Source organism: Octopus bimaculoides, chromosome 23 (assembly GCF_046866305.1).
Source record: "Octopus bimaculoides isolate indiv1 chromosome 23, ASM4686630v1, whole genome shotgun sequence".
NCBI classification, from domain to species: domain Eukaryota; kingdom Metazoa; phylum Mollusca; class Cephalopoda; order Octopoda; family Octopodidae; genus Octopus; species Octopus bimaculoides.
Genome location: NC_142950.1, coordinates 23135942 through 23151159, shown reverse-complemented (window position 1 = coordinate 23151159; position 15218 = coordinate 23135942). Strand labels below are relative to the sequence as shown.

Sequence of the window (15218 nt, the reverse complement as noted above, 5' to 3'; positions counted from 1 at the left end):
GAAAAGCAAAATAGGGATTTTGAAAGAAGTTTCTATGAAACTAGTCTTTAAACATTGATTGGCTATGGGGGTCCACCAGAATGAAATAGCAGTTAAAGAGTTCTATAAATAAAAAAAATGGTTGAGAACAGGATTTAAATTATGCTTTTTCCTCTCCTAAGTGATATCCCTACACCTGTTACACCATCATTAGAGCAGAAATCTAACCTTTTTCGCATTTGCACAACTAAGAAATACATGTATGTCTGTTACATCCACAACCCACATGAATGTCTGGAGGAAACACCTATAAATTGTCTTTGGCAGAGTTTCAAGTATTTATTTTCATGTTGTCAAAGCTAGGTGGTCCCATTACAGAGATTATAAAAAAGGTACCTTACCATTAACTCCCCTTGGGGACACCTCTGTCAGCTTTTGGCCACACTCCTTCAGGAAACCAACAGCTACTTCAACAGAGTTATTCGTTGGGTTCTCAAGCAGCAATGTTAGAATCTCTAAAGCTATCACCTCATGTGCCTGGAAAATACAACAAGAAAAATATTTACAGTTGAAATTATTTAAACTAGATTAACAGACTAGATTCCTGACTGTCATTAAGGATGTAAGTTATAGCTTTTTCCAACTAACCAGAGACCTTCTGTATGGTTGTGTGACTCACTAGAAATAATAGCCAAATCTCCCTCAAATCACATCCTACTGTTTAAAAAAAAAAAAGGAGAAAAAGAGCAAAAGAGAAAATAACAGAAAGAAAAAAAAACATATATAAAGAAGAACAAATGGGGAGCGAAGTGAATAGATGTGAATAGAAAGGAACTCACCACTTGTTGATTGACCAAATGTGCGATATATCGGCAGGATGAAATACAGACAGTTTTGTCGTTCCTCTTGAAAGCCCTCCTGAACTGGATAATCAGTCGGCGTAGGATTAGTTCACCATTTTGAGGAAACTTAAAGAATGAAACAGTAAGGACAGTGAGTGGTAAATAAAGGTTACTGATGATGATGGTTTACATGAGGAGAACATATGCAGTGTTGTGACATTCACACCTTTCCCAAATACCAATCCACCTAATGTACCTTTAGAATCATTACAAAACTAATTTCTTTGAATATTTGTTCAAAAGATACCCTCCACTGGTTCAGCCACACAGTCTGCAATCCATGGGGCAAACTTATCTGTGATGCAATCATGCCAGAGTTGCTCTTTATATGGCACAAACAGTGAGGTGGGCAGCTAAAAACATGGATTAATATAATCAAATTGGAGCTTGAATTGATACCTTGTATGATGGATGTTGTTGGAATCAGGATGGGTTAATGATTGGTTATTTGAAAGCCTATGATCACCAAATGCAGCCGACTTCTGCTCAAGGTTCTGATGATTCTCTGGTCTATTCAGCTCAATTCATCTCAGATGAACACTGACACAAATACAAAGCTAAACAGCTGCTATGAGGTAGAATCAATTGATTCAGTCCAGCATATTACTGGTACTTACTACATTACAATAAAAGAATGAAAGAAGGTAAAATTGACCACCATCACTCCTCTCTGCATTTGAACTCAGAACCTAGGAGGACAATATTAAATGATATAAAGTATCTAGACTGACACTCTACAGTCCCAGCTGTCTGTCTATTTTAATGGGTCAGTCAGAAAGAAGGTCAGTACCATGACCTTTGACAGGGCAAAGTGAGGAGGAGCCTAACACCTGATGGGTTATCTTCAGAGTGGACACTATTTAAGTTATCCAAAAATCAAGGCATCAGTTCTGAACCAGGCAACAGATTAAGCCAACCATCCAAGAAAAGATATGTTTAATTTCTCTGACAAGGTGAAGGCCAAACTAAAACTATGGTAGAAGACACATGCTCAAGGTGTCATGTGCTGCAATCAAGCATGAAACCAGGTGACTGCGTGAGTTAACTTAACTACCACACAGCTTTTTATACAGATACAATGGACCACAAGGAGAAATCTGGTCAGTTGAACGTTTAGGTCATCTTTATAGATTATCTGTGGAAGATAATGTCTTGGAGAGCCAAAGAGGCAATCCAATTTCTATTCTTTGAACCAATAACAGAGACAGAGAGAAAGAAAAAGGAGAATGATGTGAGACAAAATTCTTCATAACATGTAAAGTTGCAAATGATTTTATTTACCTTGGTGTTAATGATGGCCACAAGTGCAGCATAGACATGGGTGAAAGTTGGGGAAGCTATTTGAGCTTGAAGTAATGAGCGAGCCAGCAGACCTCTGCCAAACAAAAAAAAAAAAAACATACAGTCAGAGAGATGTACTTAACTGAAATATTTGTGCTTATTAAACCTGTGAGGTATGAAGTAATCAAAGCAACAACAAAAGTAACTATGATCAAAGAGACGTGTTGAGATGACAGCTAAATAAAATTATCAGTCTGGTCCAGGTCAGGCATCTATGAGTCTATCTAGTCCAGTAATCCACTTAGGAAATACAGTTGTTAGTCCAATAATCCAGCTGGACAAGAGAGTTGCTAGTCTGAAATTAGCCCAATAAATTCCTAAATATTTTAGACATTATATATCGTTAATATAGCTGTTAGAACACATATACCGAGCACAGTACTTACATTAACAAAACCAGCAAACACAAATATATACGACTAACAAATTTACAGACCATATATATATATATATATATATATATATATATATATATATATATATATATATATATATATAGATATGTATGTATATATATATATATATATATATATATATATAAATATATATATATATGTATGTATGTATATATATATATATATATATAAATATATATATATATGTATGTATGTATTTAAACCACAACTATATAAGACTAACATATTTCCTGTACATAGACATCAGGTCTATAAGACTTAACAATATATATAGACTAAGGTCATAAAAGATTAAACAAACCTGATGATAGTATTGATCAAACATCAAATAAGTAAAATGTATCCCACTTACCTTCCTCTCACAATGTTTTCCTGGAACAAGTCTCGTACAATTCCAATAATATTGGTCACATTGACTTTGTTGATGTGACCATTGATGCTCTTACGTAAAGCTTCCCACGACAGTCTCTGGTAGGCAACACTGCAATAAGACACGCCAGCACACTACATTAGGATGTGAACTATAGCAAAATATATAAACATACACAACCGTCTAGCTATATATATTTATCCTTCTTCATTATCATGTTTGTTACATAAGAATTGTGAATTTCATGTCCACCACATGCAAGAAATGATGTTTGTGAAAACTATCCTTTTTTTTTTCACCACACCTTTTCCAACATTCTTCTTCTTATTAGTTCTACATGCTTGGAGTTGGACCATTCTCAGAAGACATCAAATGCAGAGTCAGTGAAACAATTACCACACTTACACCTGTAGAATATTAAACCCTACTGTAACTATATTTTTAATGAAATACACAGCTGAACGATGTGTTTCTATCAGTTTAGTAAAATAAACAACCATTTATGTTTAGTTCTCACATTGAAACAGATTAAGACATAAAGACAGGCAAAATGTTGTTAAGCATTTTGCCTGGTGTGCTAACAATTCTGCCAGCTTGCTACTTTCAGCAATAATATTAACACACACACTAACATCATATCAAAAACACAACTAGATTTAAGTTGTGTGTCTGTATTAGTCCTTTATGTTTTGTTTGGAAGAACACAGAAGATCTTTAATAAGGATCAAACTTGAATAGTGTTGCGCTTTTAATACATGTTTGAAAGAAAAACTATTCTCTATGTACACATACACATACATATGTATGAATAAAAGCAGACAGAAAACAGAAAGACTTTAAAGTGTCCACTTACCTACTCTTATCAGTTATTTGGGTCTGCATCATTTTCAATCTAGCTGGTGGTATATAAGCACCTCCAGTCCTTGTGGTAAGAATTCCTGCACCAGTGGGATCTTTGGATGGGTTAATTGGTTTAGAACTGGCTGTAGTAGTCTCACCACTACCTGATGATTTTGGAACAGAAGTCTCTGATGTAGTTTTATCAGAGAGATCAGTGGTACGTTTCTCTTGCTGCTGATTCTTCTGAGCAGAACTGGATGTCTTCTCATCATTGCTTCTATGATGATCCGGTGAGCTGTCAGCACTGTGATGTCTATCAGGCGAGCCATTGAGTCTCTTGCTGCTAGAAGTGTCAGATTTTCGATTTTTATTTTCACGGCCAGAGTTGTCTTTGGATCTGTAGCGATCTGGTGATGTGGAACGATTACGATCTCTCCAGCTACTGTGTCGCTGGTCATAGGAATCTTGGCGACGGTGCTTGTCACTGTCACGGTCAGAATCCTTTCGATTGTCCCTGTCCCTACGATAATCCCTCGAATCATCTCTGTACCTTTGTCTTTCTCGAGAAGAATCCCTGTATTTAAACCCACCTCGGAAATTGAATCTGCCTCTCCGACTGTCCCAACCATCATTTTGATACCTTCTGTTATCTCGGAACCTCCAGTTATCTCGAGGTTGGTCCCTATATCGGTACCGACCTCCATAGTCATCACGATCTTTTTGTCTTTCCCTCGAATCATCTCTACTTCTTTTTGTGTCATAAGAATCCCGATCCCTATGTCGCTCTCTAGAGTCATCTCTGGTATAGTGCCGTTCCCGAGAATCATCTGGGTTTCGACGCCGTTCCCTAGAGCTGTCTCTGTCACGACGCCAATCCCTTGTACTGTAATCCTCCTTCTCTTGGTGACGGTCCCTGGACTCATCCTTTTCTCTGTGTGGCTCACTTGATTCTTCCCTTTCCCAGCGCCGACTTCTAGAATCATCCCTGTCACGTTGTTGTCTTTTAGAACCACTTTTGTCACGGCTCTTATGATCTGAATCACTCCTGGCACTATGTTGATCCTCAGACTCACTCTTATCATGGTGTGAGCTCTCAGAGTCACTTCCCTCAACATGGACTTTGGAGCTACTCCTTCCATGACGCTGGCCTCTTGAATCGCTCCTCTCGCTGTGTCCACTTTCAGAATCACTCCTTTCCCTGTGTTGAGAATCTGCTTTGCCTTTAAAACGCTCTTTAGACCCACCTCTCTCTTGTTGATTCTTCAAGTCCTCTTTTTCCAGACAAGGGTCTCCAGAATCACTCTTCTTCTTGTACTGGTCTTTCAAGCCACCACTCTCTTTATTACTATCTTCTGAGGCATCTCTGTCCCACCGACTCAGCTTCAAACCTTCTCTTTGTCGCCCATGTTTCTCAGATACATTCTTCTCTTCACTACTGCAACTAGATCCTTTTGAATCACTCCCCTCTTCTATATTACCATCCTTTTCAGGACTTCTACACTTTTTTAAAGGTTCCATCTCATGTCCACTGCCTTTAGTATACTGCTCTCTGTTCCTTTCACTTGGCAGATCCCCGTATTTATCACTCTCAGCAAGTGCTTCTTTTCCTTGGTTAGTTTCTTTCGAAGTTTCTTTCAGCTCACCCAGGCTTTGTTTTCTCCCTTCCAGACATCTTTCACTGGTGATTCTTCTCTTCGTCTGTAGCTTTTCACGGTCTTCATCTGTGATATGTATGTCATCTTTATCTTTGTCTCCATGTATTTCTCGAGAACTCTCAGGTTGAGGTTTCTGCTTTGATGAAACTGCTGTGTCATTTTTCGCAGAGTTAGAAACTTTTGAAAGATCTCCATCACCTTCTCTGCCTTTGACTCTCTCCTCCATTTCTTTCTTTCTGCTTAACTTTTCACCAATTTTACTTTCTCTTGACTGATCCCCAACAACTTCTCCGCTCTCTGGAAGATGGCAACTAGATTTACCATGAGGGACTTTTTCTAAATCTTTTGGGGTTTCTATCTTACCTAGAGGGCTCTGTTTTCCTTTTAAGGAAATTCTCTCCTTTGCTCTCATCTCTAATTCGGGGCTGTCATTCTGACTTTCACGTTCTTCTAAACTGTCCCTCAATTCAGTTTGTTCTCCCGTACGTGTATCTACAGAGTCTGAACTTTGACCTTTCAAGGATTCAATAACTGTTGATCCAGTTTCTACCCTGCATGACGAGAGATCTTCTCTTCTGCTAAACTTTCCAGAAAACTCCTTAGATATTTTAAAAACTTTATGCGAACCCTCTTGTGCCTCTAATAGTTTCCCTTTCCTTTTCAGCTTCTCAGCACTTCCCTCTTTGCTAAACTCGGATGAAACAAAAAGGCTTTCCCGATCCTTGCTGCTGCTTCTCTCTGTCTGCCCCTTTCTATGTTTGTTTTTATCATTCCCATCACTCTCATCAGCTGATTCTTTAGTAGACGACCACCTCGATGATTTCTCTTTACTCAGATCACCCACAACAGACCGTAACCCTCCTTTGCTGGACTGGCTTTCAGATACTTTTGAACTCACAGTATCATCATCTTCATCATCATCATCGTCGTCATCATCAGAAGTGTCAAAATCCCATTTCGAACGAACCCTATCTTTTTCTCCAACAGAATCATTCCTCTCTTTTCTCCAATCATAACTCGACTCTGCTTTCTCTTTGTCATCCCATCGATTTTTCAGCAAGTGGGAGCTCTCTCTGTTGGCTCCCTTCTTGAAAGAGGATTCCTGGCTTATGCTGGCCCCATGCATCTGCTCTTTTTTTGGCAACACATCCTCCTCATCACTAGACCACTTACTGGATTTCTTTTTTTTCTTACTACTCGTTGACAAGCGACGTCGTTTTTCAGGTTTGGGGCCTTCACTAGAGTTATCAGAGTCATTTTCAGCTTGCTTCCCTGAATGCTTCTTCTTTTTTTTCTTCTTCTTCTTGCTATACCGTTCATCATGCTTTGCTTCCTTGTCGCTCTCAGCATAGTCTACAAGACTCTTGCACAAATTACCCTTGTCTGAACTAGCAGAGTCTCTGTCTTGGCTTTTCCGGTTCATTGTATCAGAAGAATCATGGTCACGTGACAACCTTGAGGAACTTCCCTGTTCCCTCCGGTCATCTCGGTTCTCTCGCCTGTCCCTCTTTGATGAAGAAAGGTCAGGATATTTCTTCTTATCTCTCCGATCTCTGTCTGATCTATTGTCATCAGACGTGTCGATGTAGCGCTTTCGACTATCCTTCTTTACAGAATCTCCCTGTGAACTAGAAAGAGAAGAAAGAAAAAAGAAGACCAATTAAAACAACAGACATAGATTATTCACACACACATCATGATAGTATATAATGGAATCAGTAGAGCAACAGATAAAATGCCTTGTGGTACTTAGTTATGTCCCCCTCCCTTTTACACTCAATCTCTATCAAAGAAACTGTTAGTCCCTGCTCCTGCAAGGTCAAGCAAATAAACACAACTCTACAAGTTGAAGGAGACAGTGGCTAAGCATTGACGCATTACAACTAGTAGAAAGTACCTACCGCACTCTGTAAATTGATTGGCATTAGGAAGGGCATCCAGCTGGTCAGTCCCAATTAAACTGTTCAACGCATGTCAGTATGGAAAATAGATGTTTAAATAATGATGATAATGACAGTGTATTTCAACACAAAGATCATAACAAAGGGATTAAGCCATTTAGTCAGGTCTGCATCCTCATTTCAACAATGCTAAGAGATAATGAGGGCTTGAAGGCCAGCTTAACATGCCTTTTAATTGTTAATTGCTATAGCTTCAGAAAAGAGATGAGTAATATCACTCAACAATCCATCACCATCATCAACACTATCGTTACTACCATCTCTGCCACCAACATTAATGACAAAACTTCCAGGTAGTTATTTGTCCTGCCAGAAATAGACATCTAAATCTGACATTTTTATAATGACATTGCAGGGTGGGTGTGAGAGGCCTAAAAACAGGAAGAATATTTGTGTTTCATATGGCCAGGTTAAATGCGAACAAGTTAAAACAGAGGTAACCTAGGACCTAAATAAACATCACCATTATGAGCCACTATGTAATTGCATCACCTGCTAGAAAAAGCAACCAAATCTCTTTAACAATACACTACTTTCTTAAAAAACTGAAGACAATCACAAATAGAATGAGACTGGTCATAGGCCTGTTGAATCAGTACTGACCTAGGGTTAAATACATCGTGAGCCACTATGTAATTGCACCCAATACACATCATGAGCCACTATGTAATTGCATCACCTGCTAGAAAAAGCAACCAAATCTCTTTAACAATACACTACCTTCTTAAAAAACTGAAGACAATCACAAATAGAATGAGACTGATCATAGGTCTGCTGAATCAGTACTGACCTAGGGTTAAACAACACAGCCACTACCAACCACCTTAAATTCTGCATTGCTAAACATTCAGATTATCTGATGTAAACAGTATATTTCATCCAGTTGATAGAGGGGATTATCAAACACAGCTAGTGAGGATTTGTTCAACTCCTTAAGCTCTATTGTAACCCTATAAGCTAAATAACAACATTTTATTAAACTCCTAGTGCCTGAAGCATATTTTCAATACATTTGCAAATAACCCCACCACCTTGTGGATAAACATACTTTCTATGGCTTCAACTTCAACTTTTCTACAATAATTACAGGTATTTTTGAAGAGGTTGTGAAAATGATTTTCTTCATGTGAGAAGATATTTTCCAAATCAAGCTGAAAATTTTAATAATACAAATAATAGAACAAAAAGTAATAAAAACAAATAAAAGCATCAAACAAGGAATCAAAACCTAAGGGACCAATCAACCAATCAATTTCTGTCTACCCATCCGTATCTTTTATATTTTACTTATTCCAGCCATCAGACTGTGGCCTTGCTGAAGCACCACCTTGAAGAATTTTTAGTCAAATTAATCAACACTAATTGTCAAGCAATGGTGGAAGACAAACACACACAGATATATATATATATATATATATATATATATATATATATATATACATACATATGTGTGTCCCACCCATGTTAGCATGGAAGACAGACATTAAACAATGACGATGATCTATATATGACAGGCTTCTTTCAGTTTCCATCTGCCAAATCCACTCACAAGGCAATAGCAGAAGACACTTGCCCAAGGTTCCATTCAGTGGGACTGAACCTGGAACCATGTAGTTGGGAAGCAAGCTTCTTACCACACAGCTATGCCTGCACACACTTCCCAATCACATGACTCCAGGTTGAGTCCCACTGCCTGGCATCTTGGGCAAGTGTCTTCAACTATAAACCAATTGCGTGTGTGTATATCTCCTTGTCCATGAAACACAGTCGTCAAATGAAGTGCATGTGCACTTAAAATTTTCTCTCGGGTCGCAAGAGAATTTGCCCCAAAATGACGAAAATCATCCTTTTTGTATGCTTCTTTTCCTTCCTCATAACATCTTATGACTCTTATAACCGCCATGTTGTTGCCTCTGCACTCCAGCCATTTTTCTAAGTATAAAATCTCTTTTCTCTAAATAATTTTTTGTTTACTTTTCAAACTTTTGTGTCCTTTTTTTTTCACAGCACTCCTTTATAATGCCCTTCTTGATGTTTCCATTGATTATATATTTGCAGCTTTCCACTCATCCGACCAATTGATTGTCATTTTCCGATTCCACGCGTATTTATTTGTATTATTGTTTTGTGAATCAATTTGCTTACACCCTCTATTATCTGTCCTATGTCTTGATTTCATTTTCTGCCTGAGAGAAATTAGGCATTGTAATGGGTACTGGAAATAACCCCGCTCCTGGGTATTACCGGGTACCTCTGCTAGTTCTTTATAAATTTTATGTCCTGATTAATGAATGATAGTGTGGATGGCTGCAGGTTTCCAATGGGTCAGTCAATGCATTTTGCAAAGGCAAGAGAGAAGAAGGAAGAAACTTGTACAACTCAAGTGGGGAGATACCATGCAGGGTTTCTGTTTGAAAGCGCTGGTTATTTGTTTTCTTATTTCTTTACTGCCCACAAGGGGCTACACACAGAGGGGACAAACAGGGACAGACAAATGGGTTAAGTCAATTATATCGACTCCAGTGTGTAACTGGTACTTTTTTAATCAACCCTGAAAGGATGAAAGGCAAAGTCGACCTTGGCGGAATTTGAACTCAGAACGTAGCGGCAGACGAAATACCGCTAAGCATTTCGCCCAGCATGCTAACCTTTCTGCCAGCTCGCTGCCTTCGATTATTTGTTTTCTGGCTGATACTTACATATCTACAAAACAATACACATGCTTCTACTTGGGCTCCATCTACATAGTTGCACTTTAAGTCATTAATAAACTTGAGGCCATGGTATAAGATACTCGATCAAGATGCAATGCGGTAGGATTGGACCTGGAGCCACAGGGCTGCATGCTGCATTATTTTATCCACTTTAGAAACATGTAAAGCTAAGATGGCTGTAGCGGGATTTGAAGTTCCACTGTACCATGAGATATTAGAAACTGATTCCGTCAATCCACCTCCAGAATTATTAATCCTTTCTGACATAGGTACAAGCACTGAAATTTTGATGGAAGGGGCTAGTTGATTTTATCAACCCGTGTGCTCAAATGGTGCTTATTTTCTTGACCCCTAAAGGATGAAAGGCAAAGTCAACCTTAGCAGAATATGAACAGATAAAGTGAAGATGGACAAAATACCACTAGCCATTTTGTCTGGCATACTAACAATTCTAGCAGCTCACCATCACCTCTAGAATTATTAATAATAATAATAATAATACTAATAATAGCTGCCCTGAGGCAGTACCAGGCAGTGATCTTAACTGATTGGAAGTGTTATCATGTACATTGTTTTGTCTTGGTGTAAAAGATGGGCTACAGCAAATATTCTGTTCAATACCACAGATTTGCTTGTCAGTTGTTTGACCTTAACCAGTTGAGCATGTCCCTTAATGGCTGACAATATGTATATCTCTCTGATCACAAGCATAAGTAGTGGGGGAGCATCATAGCCATGTATTGAGAGGAGTTCTTTAGGGTTTGAATAATTCACCTCTGGAAATGTGGGTGTTTTGTTTATCATCCTTAAAACAAACCTTATTCAGGGACCTTTTGAGTGGATTGGCTACTCGATCTGAAAAAAATTCTAATTGAGCCCCACCTGCAAGGTGATTCGCTGTTTATCTTGGTACAAGATCACCATGTCATGCACATATGGTTGTGATGCATGTGCCTGGTGTACCCTTATCAGACGGGTAGTCATGATGGGTATAGTGGGCTTTGCATATTTGTACCCCAGTGTCACTTTGATGGCATGCACTGCTTTCTCACTCAATAATGATAATAGTAATAATAATGGTTTTAAATTTTGGCACAAGGCCAGCAACTTCAGGAGAGGGGTAAGCCAATTATATCGACCCCAGTGTTCAACTGGTACTTATTTTATTGACCTTCTCCCCACAAAGGGTGAAAGGCAAGCTAAAACCTAATGATGGGTAAAATGCCATGTAAGAAATTTGTCCAGCATGCTAACGATTCTACAAGATCTCCTCCTTTTTAATAATAATAATAAAAGAATATATACCACACAAGTGCAACGGATCTCTGCAGAATGTGTGGGAAGAAGGTTGTAAGCATGACTCACATTATTAGTGCTTGTGAAAGTCTTGCGCAGAAAGTGTACAAGTGTAGACACCAAGTAGCCCAAAACCTCCACTGGCCACTATGCCGCAAGTATGGATATGAGGTTATAGGTGTTTGATACCAATATACACTGGAAAAGGTAATTGACGAAAAGACAGACAAGGTGTTAGAGCACCAAAAGACAGATATAGTAACCTTTAGTGGGGACAAACAAGAGTGCCTAATAATTGACATGACAGTGCCAGGAGATAAATATATCATCATGAATAAAAGAGAAAAGGTTGATAAATATGGAGACCTGAGAATTGAGATCACTAAGATGTGGCAGCTACGAGAGTCAGACATAAAGGTTATCCTTATTGTCATCAAAGCATTGGGTTCAATACCACCCAATCTGAAAAAATATCTGAAAACTTTAGAAATACTCTATAATCTAGGTGTATTGCAAAAGTCAGCATTACTTGGAATTGCATGCATATTGCATAAAGTACTGTCAATCTGAGGTCCTTGTTGTGACTTGACAGACAGTACAAACCCCCCAGTAGACACAATATCTTCAATCAACAAACTCATGATATTGTATACTGTGCGACATTTATAATAATATTGGTTTCAAATTTTGCCACAAGGGCAACAATTTAGGAGGAGGGGATGAGTCGATTACATCAACCCCACTGTTCAACTGGTGCTTTATTTATTGAATCAGAAAGGATGAAAGGTAAAGTCGACATCGGCAGAATTTGAACTCAGACCATAGCAATGGACGAAACACTGCTAAGCATTTTGTCCGGCACACTAACAACTCTCCCAGCTCGCCACCTTTTTAATAATAATAATAATAATAATAATAGCAGTTTTCCCAAGCTAGTATTAGCTCTACTGAGACAGAATATAAGGAATGAAGTGTACTGTTACTGACACCAGGTAACCAGGACAGGATCAGAACTCATAACTGCATGGAGCTGAATAAGACAATAACTAGGTTACTTCTGTATAAGTATCTCACATTTGTTGCTGTTGTTTAGTATCGAGCCCTTAATCCAGCAAATCTATGAGCCATGACAATCCAGGAATAAAGTTTCTAGGACTAAATCATCCAATGTATCTTTCATTATTTTGGATATGATCTAAAGATTTAGCTGTTATTTCTAGCAGCTTCAGCATGGAAGTCACCCATCATTGGTTCATCCAAAATGGAGTACTCCTTATCTCTCACTTTATATCAAAGACGACATCATCCCATCTGGCCTCCAATTTCTAAGACGGTAGTGTGTGATTTGAAAGAGATTTAGCTGCTACTTCTAGTAGCTTGAATGACCACATGGAAGTTTCCTTGTTGGCTTCTTTAACTCAGGTTTGTAAACAGACAGAAAATATACAAGAAGAGGGTCACTGTAGCATGTGTAGATTTTCTCAAATTAAATTCATGGTTTGGTAGAAAAAAATTGGAGAAATAATAAAATCATATCCACATCTATTTTTTAAAATCTGTGTTTGAACTTATAGGAAGTATGATGACAAAAGGACCAAGATACTGATATTGATATTGGTGCCATGTTGAAAGCACTGGAGCTAGTGCCATGTTGAAAGCACTGGAGCTAGTGCCACGCTGAAAGTGCTGGTGCTGGTGCCATGTTGAAAGCACTGGTGCTGGTGCCACATTGAAAGCACTGGTGCTGGTGCCACATTGAAAGCACTAGTGCTGGTGTCATGTAAAAAGCACTAGTGCTGGTGCCACATAAAAAGCACTAGTGCTGGTGCCACATAAAAAGCACTAGTGCTGGTGCCACATAAAAAGCACTAGTGCTGGTGTCATGTAAAAAGCACTAGTGCTGGTGCCACATAAAAAGCACTAGTGCTGGTGCCACATAAAAAGCACTAGTGCTGGTGTCATGTAAAAAGCACTAGTGCTGGTGCCACATAAAAAGCACTAGTGCTGGTGCCACATAAAAAGCACTAGTGCTGGTGCCACGTAAAAAAACATTGGTGTTGGTTCACACAGAAAGCATACAAGATACTCTGTAAAGTGGTTAGCTTTAAGGAAGGGCATCTAGCCTTAGAAACCATGCCAAAACAGACATGGCGCCTGGCAGCTTCTTTCAAACCATCCAACCAATGGCAGTTGGACAACAGACATTAAATGATGATACACATACAAATATATACGCAGGCATACATACTTATACAACAACGTACACACATGTGTATGTTGATATATATATATATATATATATATATATATATATTTGAGGTGCTATTCATACAGGTGCGTAAAACGAACTGTTCACTTCACTCACCCATCTGAGTAACACAGTGAATAAAGCTGCATCTTTCAAGTGAATGTGTACTACACTTGATTTAATATAAATCAACTAAATGCACATCACTACTACATCAAAGGACACTAGGACACTTATCCAGCAGAAACCTGTCAGAATGGCATATGAAAACAATACTTCAATAAACAAATTCTGAAGATATATAATTCTCCATTCTTCATCATGATGTCTTGTGTGTATATATGTGTATACTCTCTGAGTGGTTGGCGTTAGGAAGGGCATCCAGCTGTAGAAACTCTGCCAAATCAGATTGGAGCCTGGTGAAGCCATCCGGTTCACCAGTCCTCAGTCAAATCATCCAACCCATGCTAGCATGGAAAGCGGACGTTAAACGATGATGATGACATATATATACACACACACAATAATGTATATACACAAATGTACATGCAGGCATACATATACATCAACATACTAAAAAATACATATTTATCTACCAACTATGCTCATACACACCTATGTATAGACACAAATGTGTATGTAGGGCATACATACATTTTTTTTTTACTACTTAGTCAAAGAGAAAAGAGCAGAAGCTGTGACTCTTTGTTTTTCAGAATCCCCGAGATTGGTGAGAGGAAGAAAGGAAATTATTTACAAACAGGAGATTTGTTCTGAATACTTATAAGAGAGTGAAACCCACTAAAAGTATTGAAGGGCCAGGTGGTGATCTTTTTCTATTGATACCAAAAGGTGAAGTTGACCTCGGCAGAGGTTGAACTCTGAGCATAGAGAGCCAGAACAAATTTCTGAAAAGCATTTTCTTCAATGCTTTCATGACTCGATAGCTTGCTGCTGATACATCCATACCCTAACAGAAGCAACACACATAGACTTGTATATCTATGCACTAACAAATGTAAATGCACATTCACAGGAGCAATACACACATATATACAATATTTTTATTATGTGTGTGTTTACAGACAAGAATGTAAATTTCAAATGAAATGTAACTGCAAATTGCCAAGAAAGATTGGGTATTTACCCTTAGAAAACAGGAAAAAAAAAATCAGTCTTTCTTGGCTGTTTCGCAGCTATATCACATCCAAAATTTACTTTCTTGTCTGTGAAATACCAACGGGTTTGTTCACTTCCAAAGTTTGTTTGTTGCATAACCAGCCCATTTAAAAAGTACCCTTGAATTATCAGGCGACACACCATGCTCGAGTGAAGTAAAATCAAAATCAGAATTTCAATAAAATCAAAATGGAAATTGTAGTTGTGGCCAATGCCAGTGCCGCCTGACTGGCTCCCATGCTGGTGGCACGCAATAAGCACCATTCATGGGTGGGTTGATGCCAGTGCTGCCTGACTGGCTTCCCGTGCCGATGGCA

The 15218-nt window shown here is 38.5% G+C and overlaps 1 protein-coding gene across 1 annotated transcript in view; it reads right to left on the bottom strand.

The window, feature by feature from the left end:
• LOC106876965 (uncharacterized) overlaps positions 1–15218 on the bottom strand; it is a 49694-nt gene that overhangs the window by 28367 nt on the left and 6109 nt on the right. Inside the window, exons 2-6 of the mRNA XM_052976066.2 lie at positions 3862–7131; positions 2991–3119; positions 2163–2256; positions 819–947; positions 381–516 (exon numbers count right to left, since the gene is read on the bottom strand). Coding sequence (XP_052832026.2) covers positions 381–516; positions 819–947; positions 2163–2256; positions 2991–3119; positions 3862–7131 — 3758 coding nt within the window. The remainder of the gene's footprint in view (positions 1–380; positions 517–818; positions 948–2162; positions 2257–2990; positions 3120–3861; positions 7132–15218) is intronic.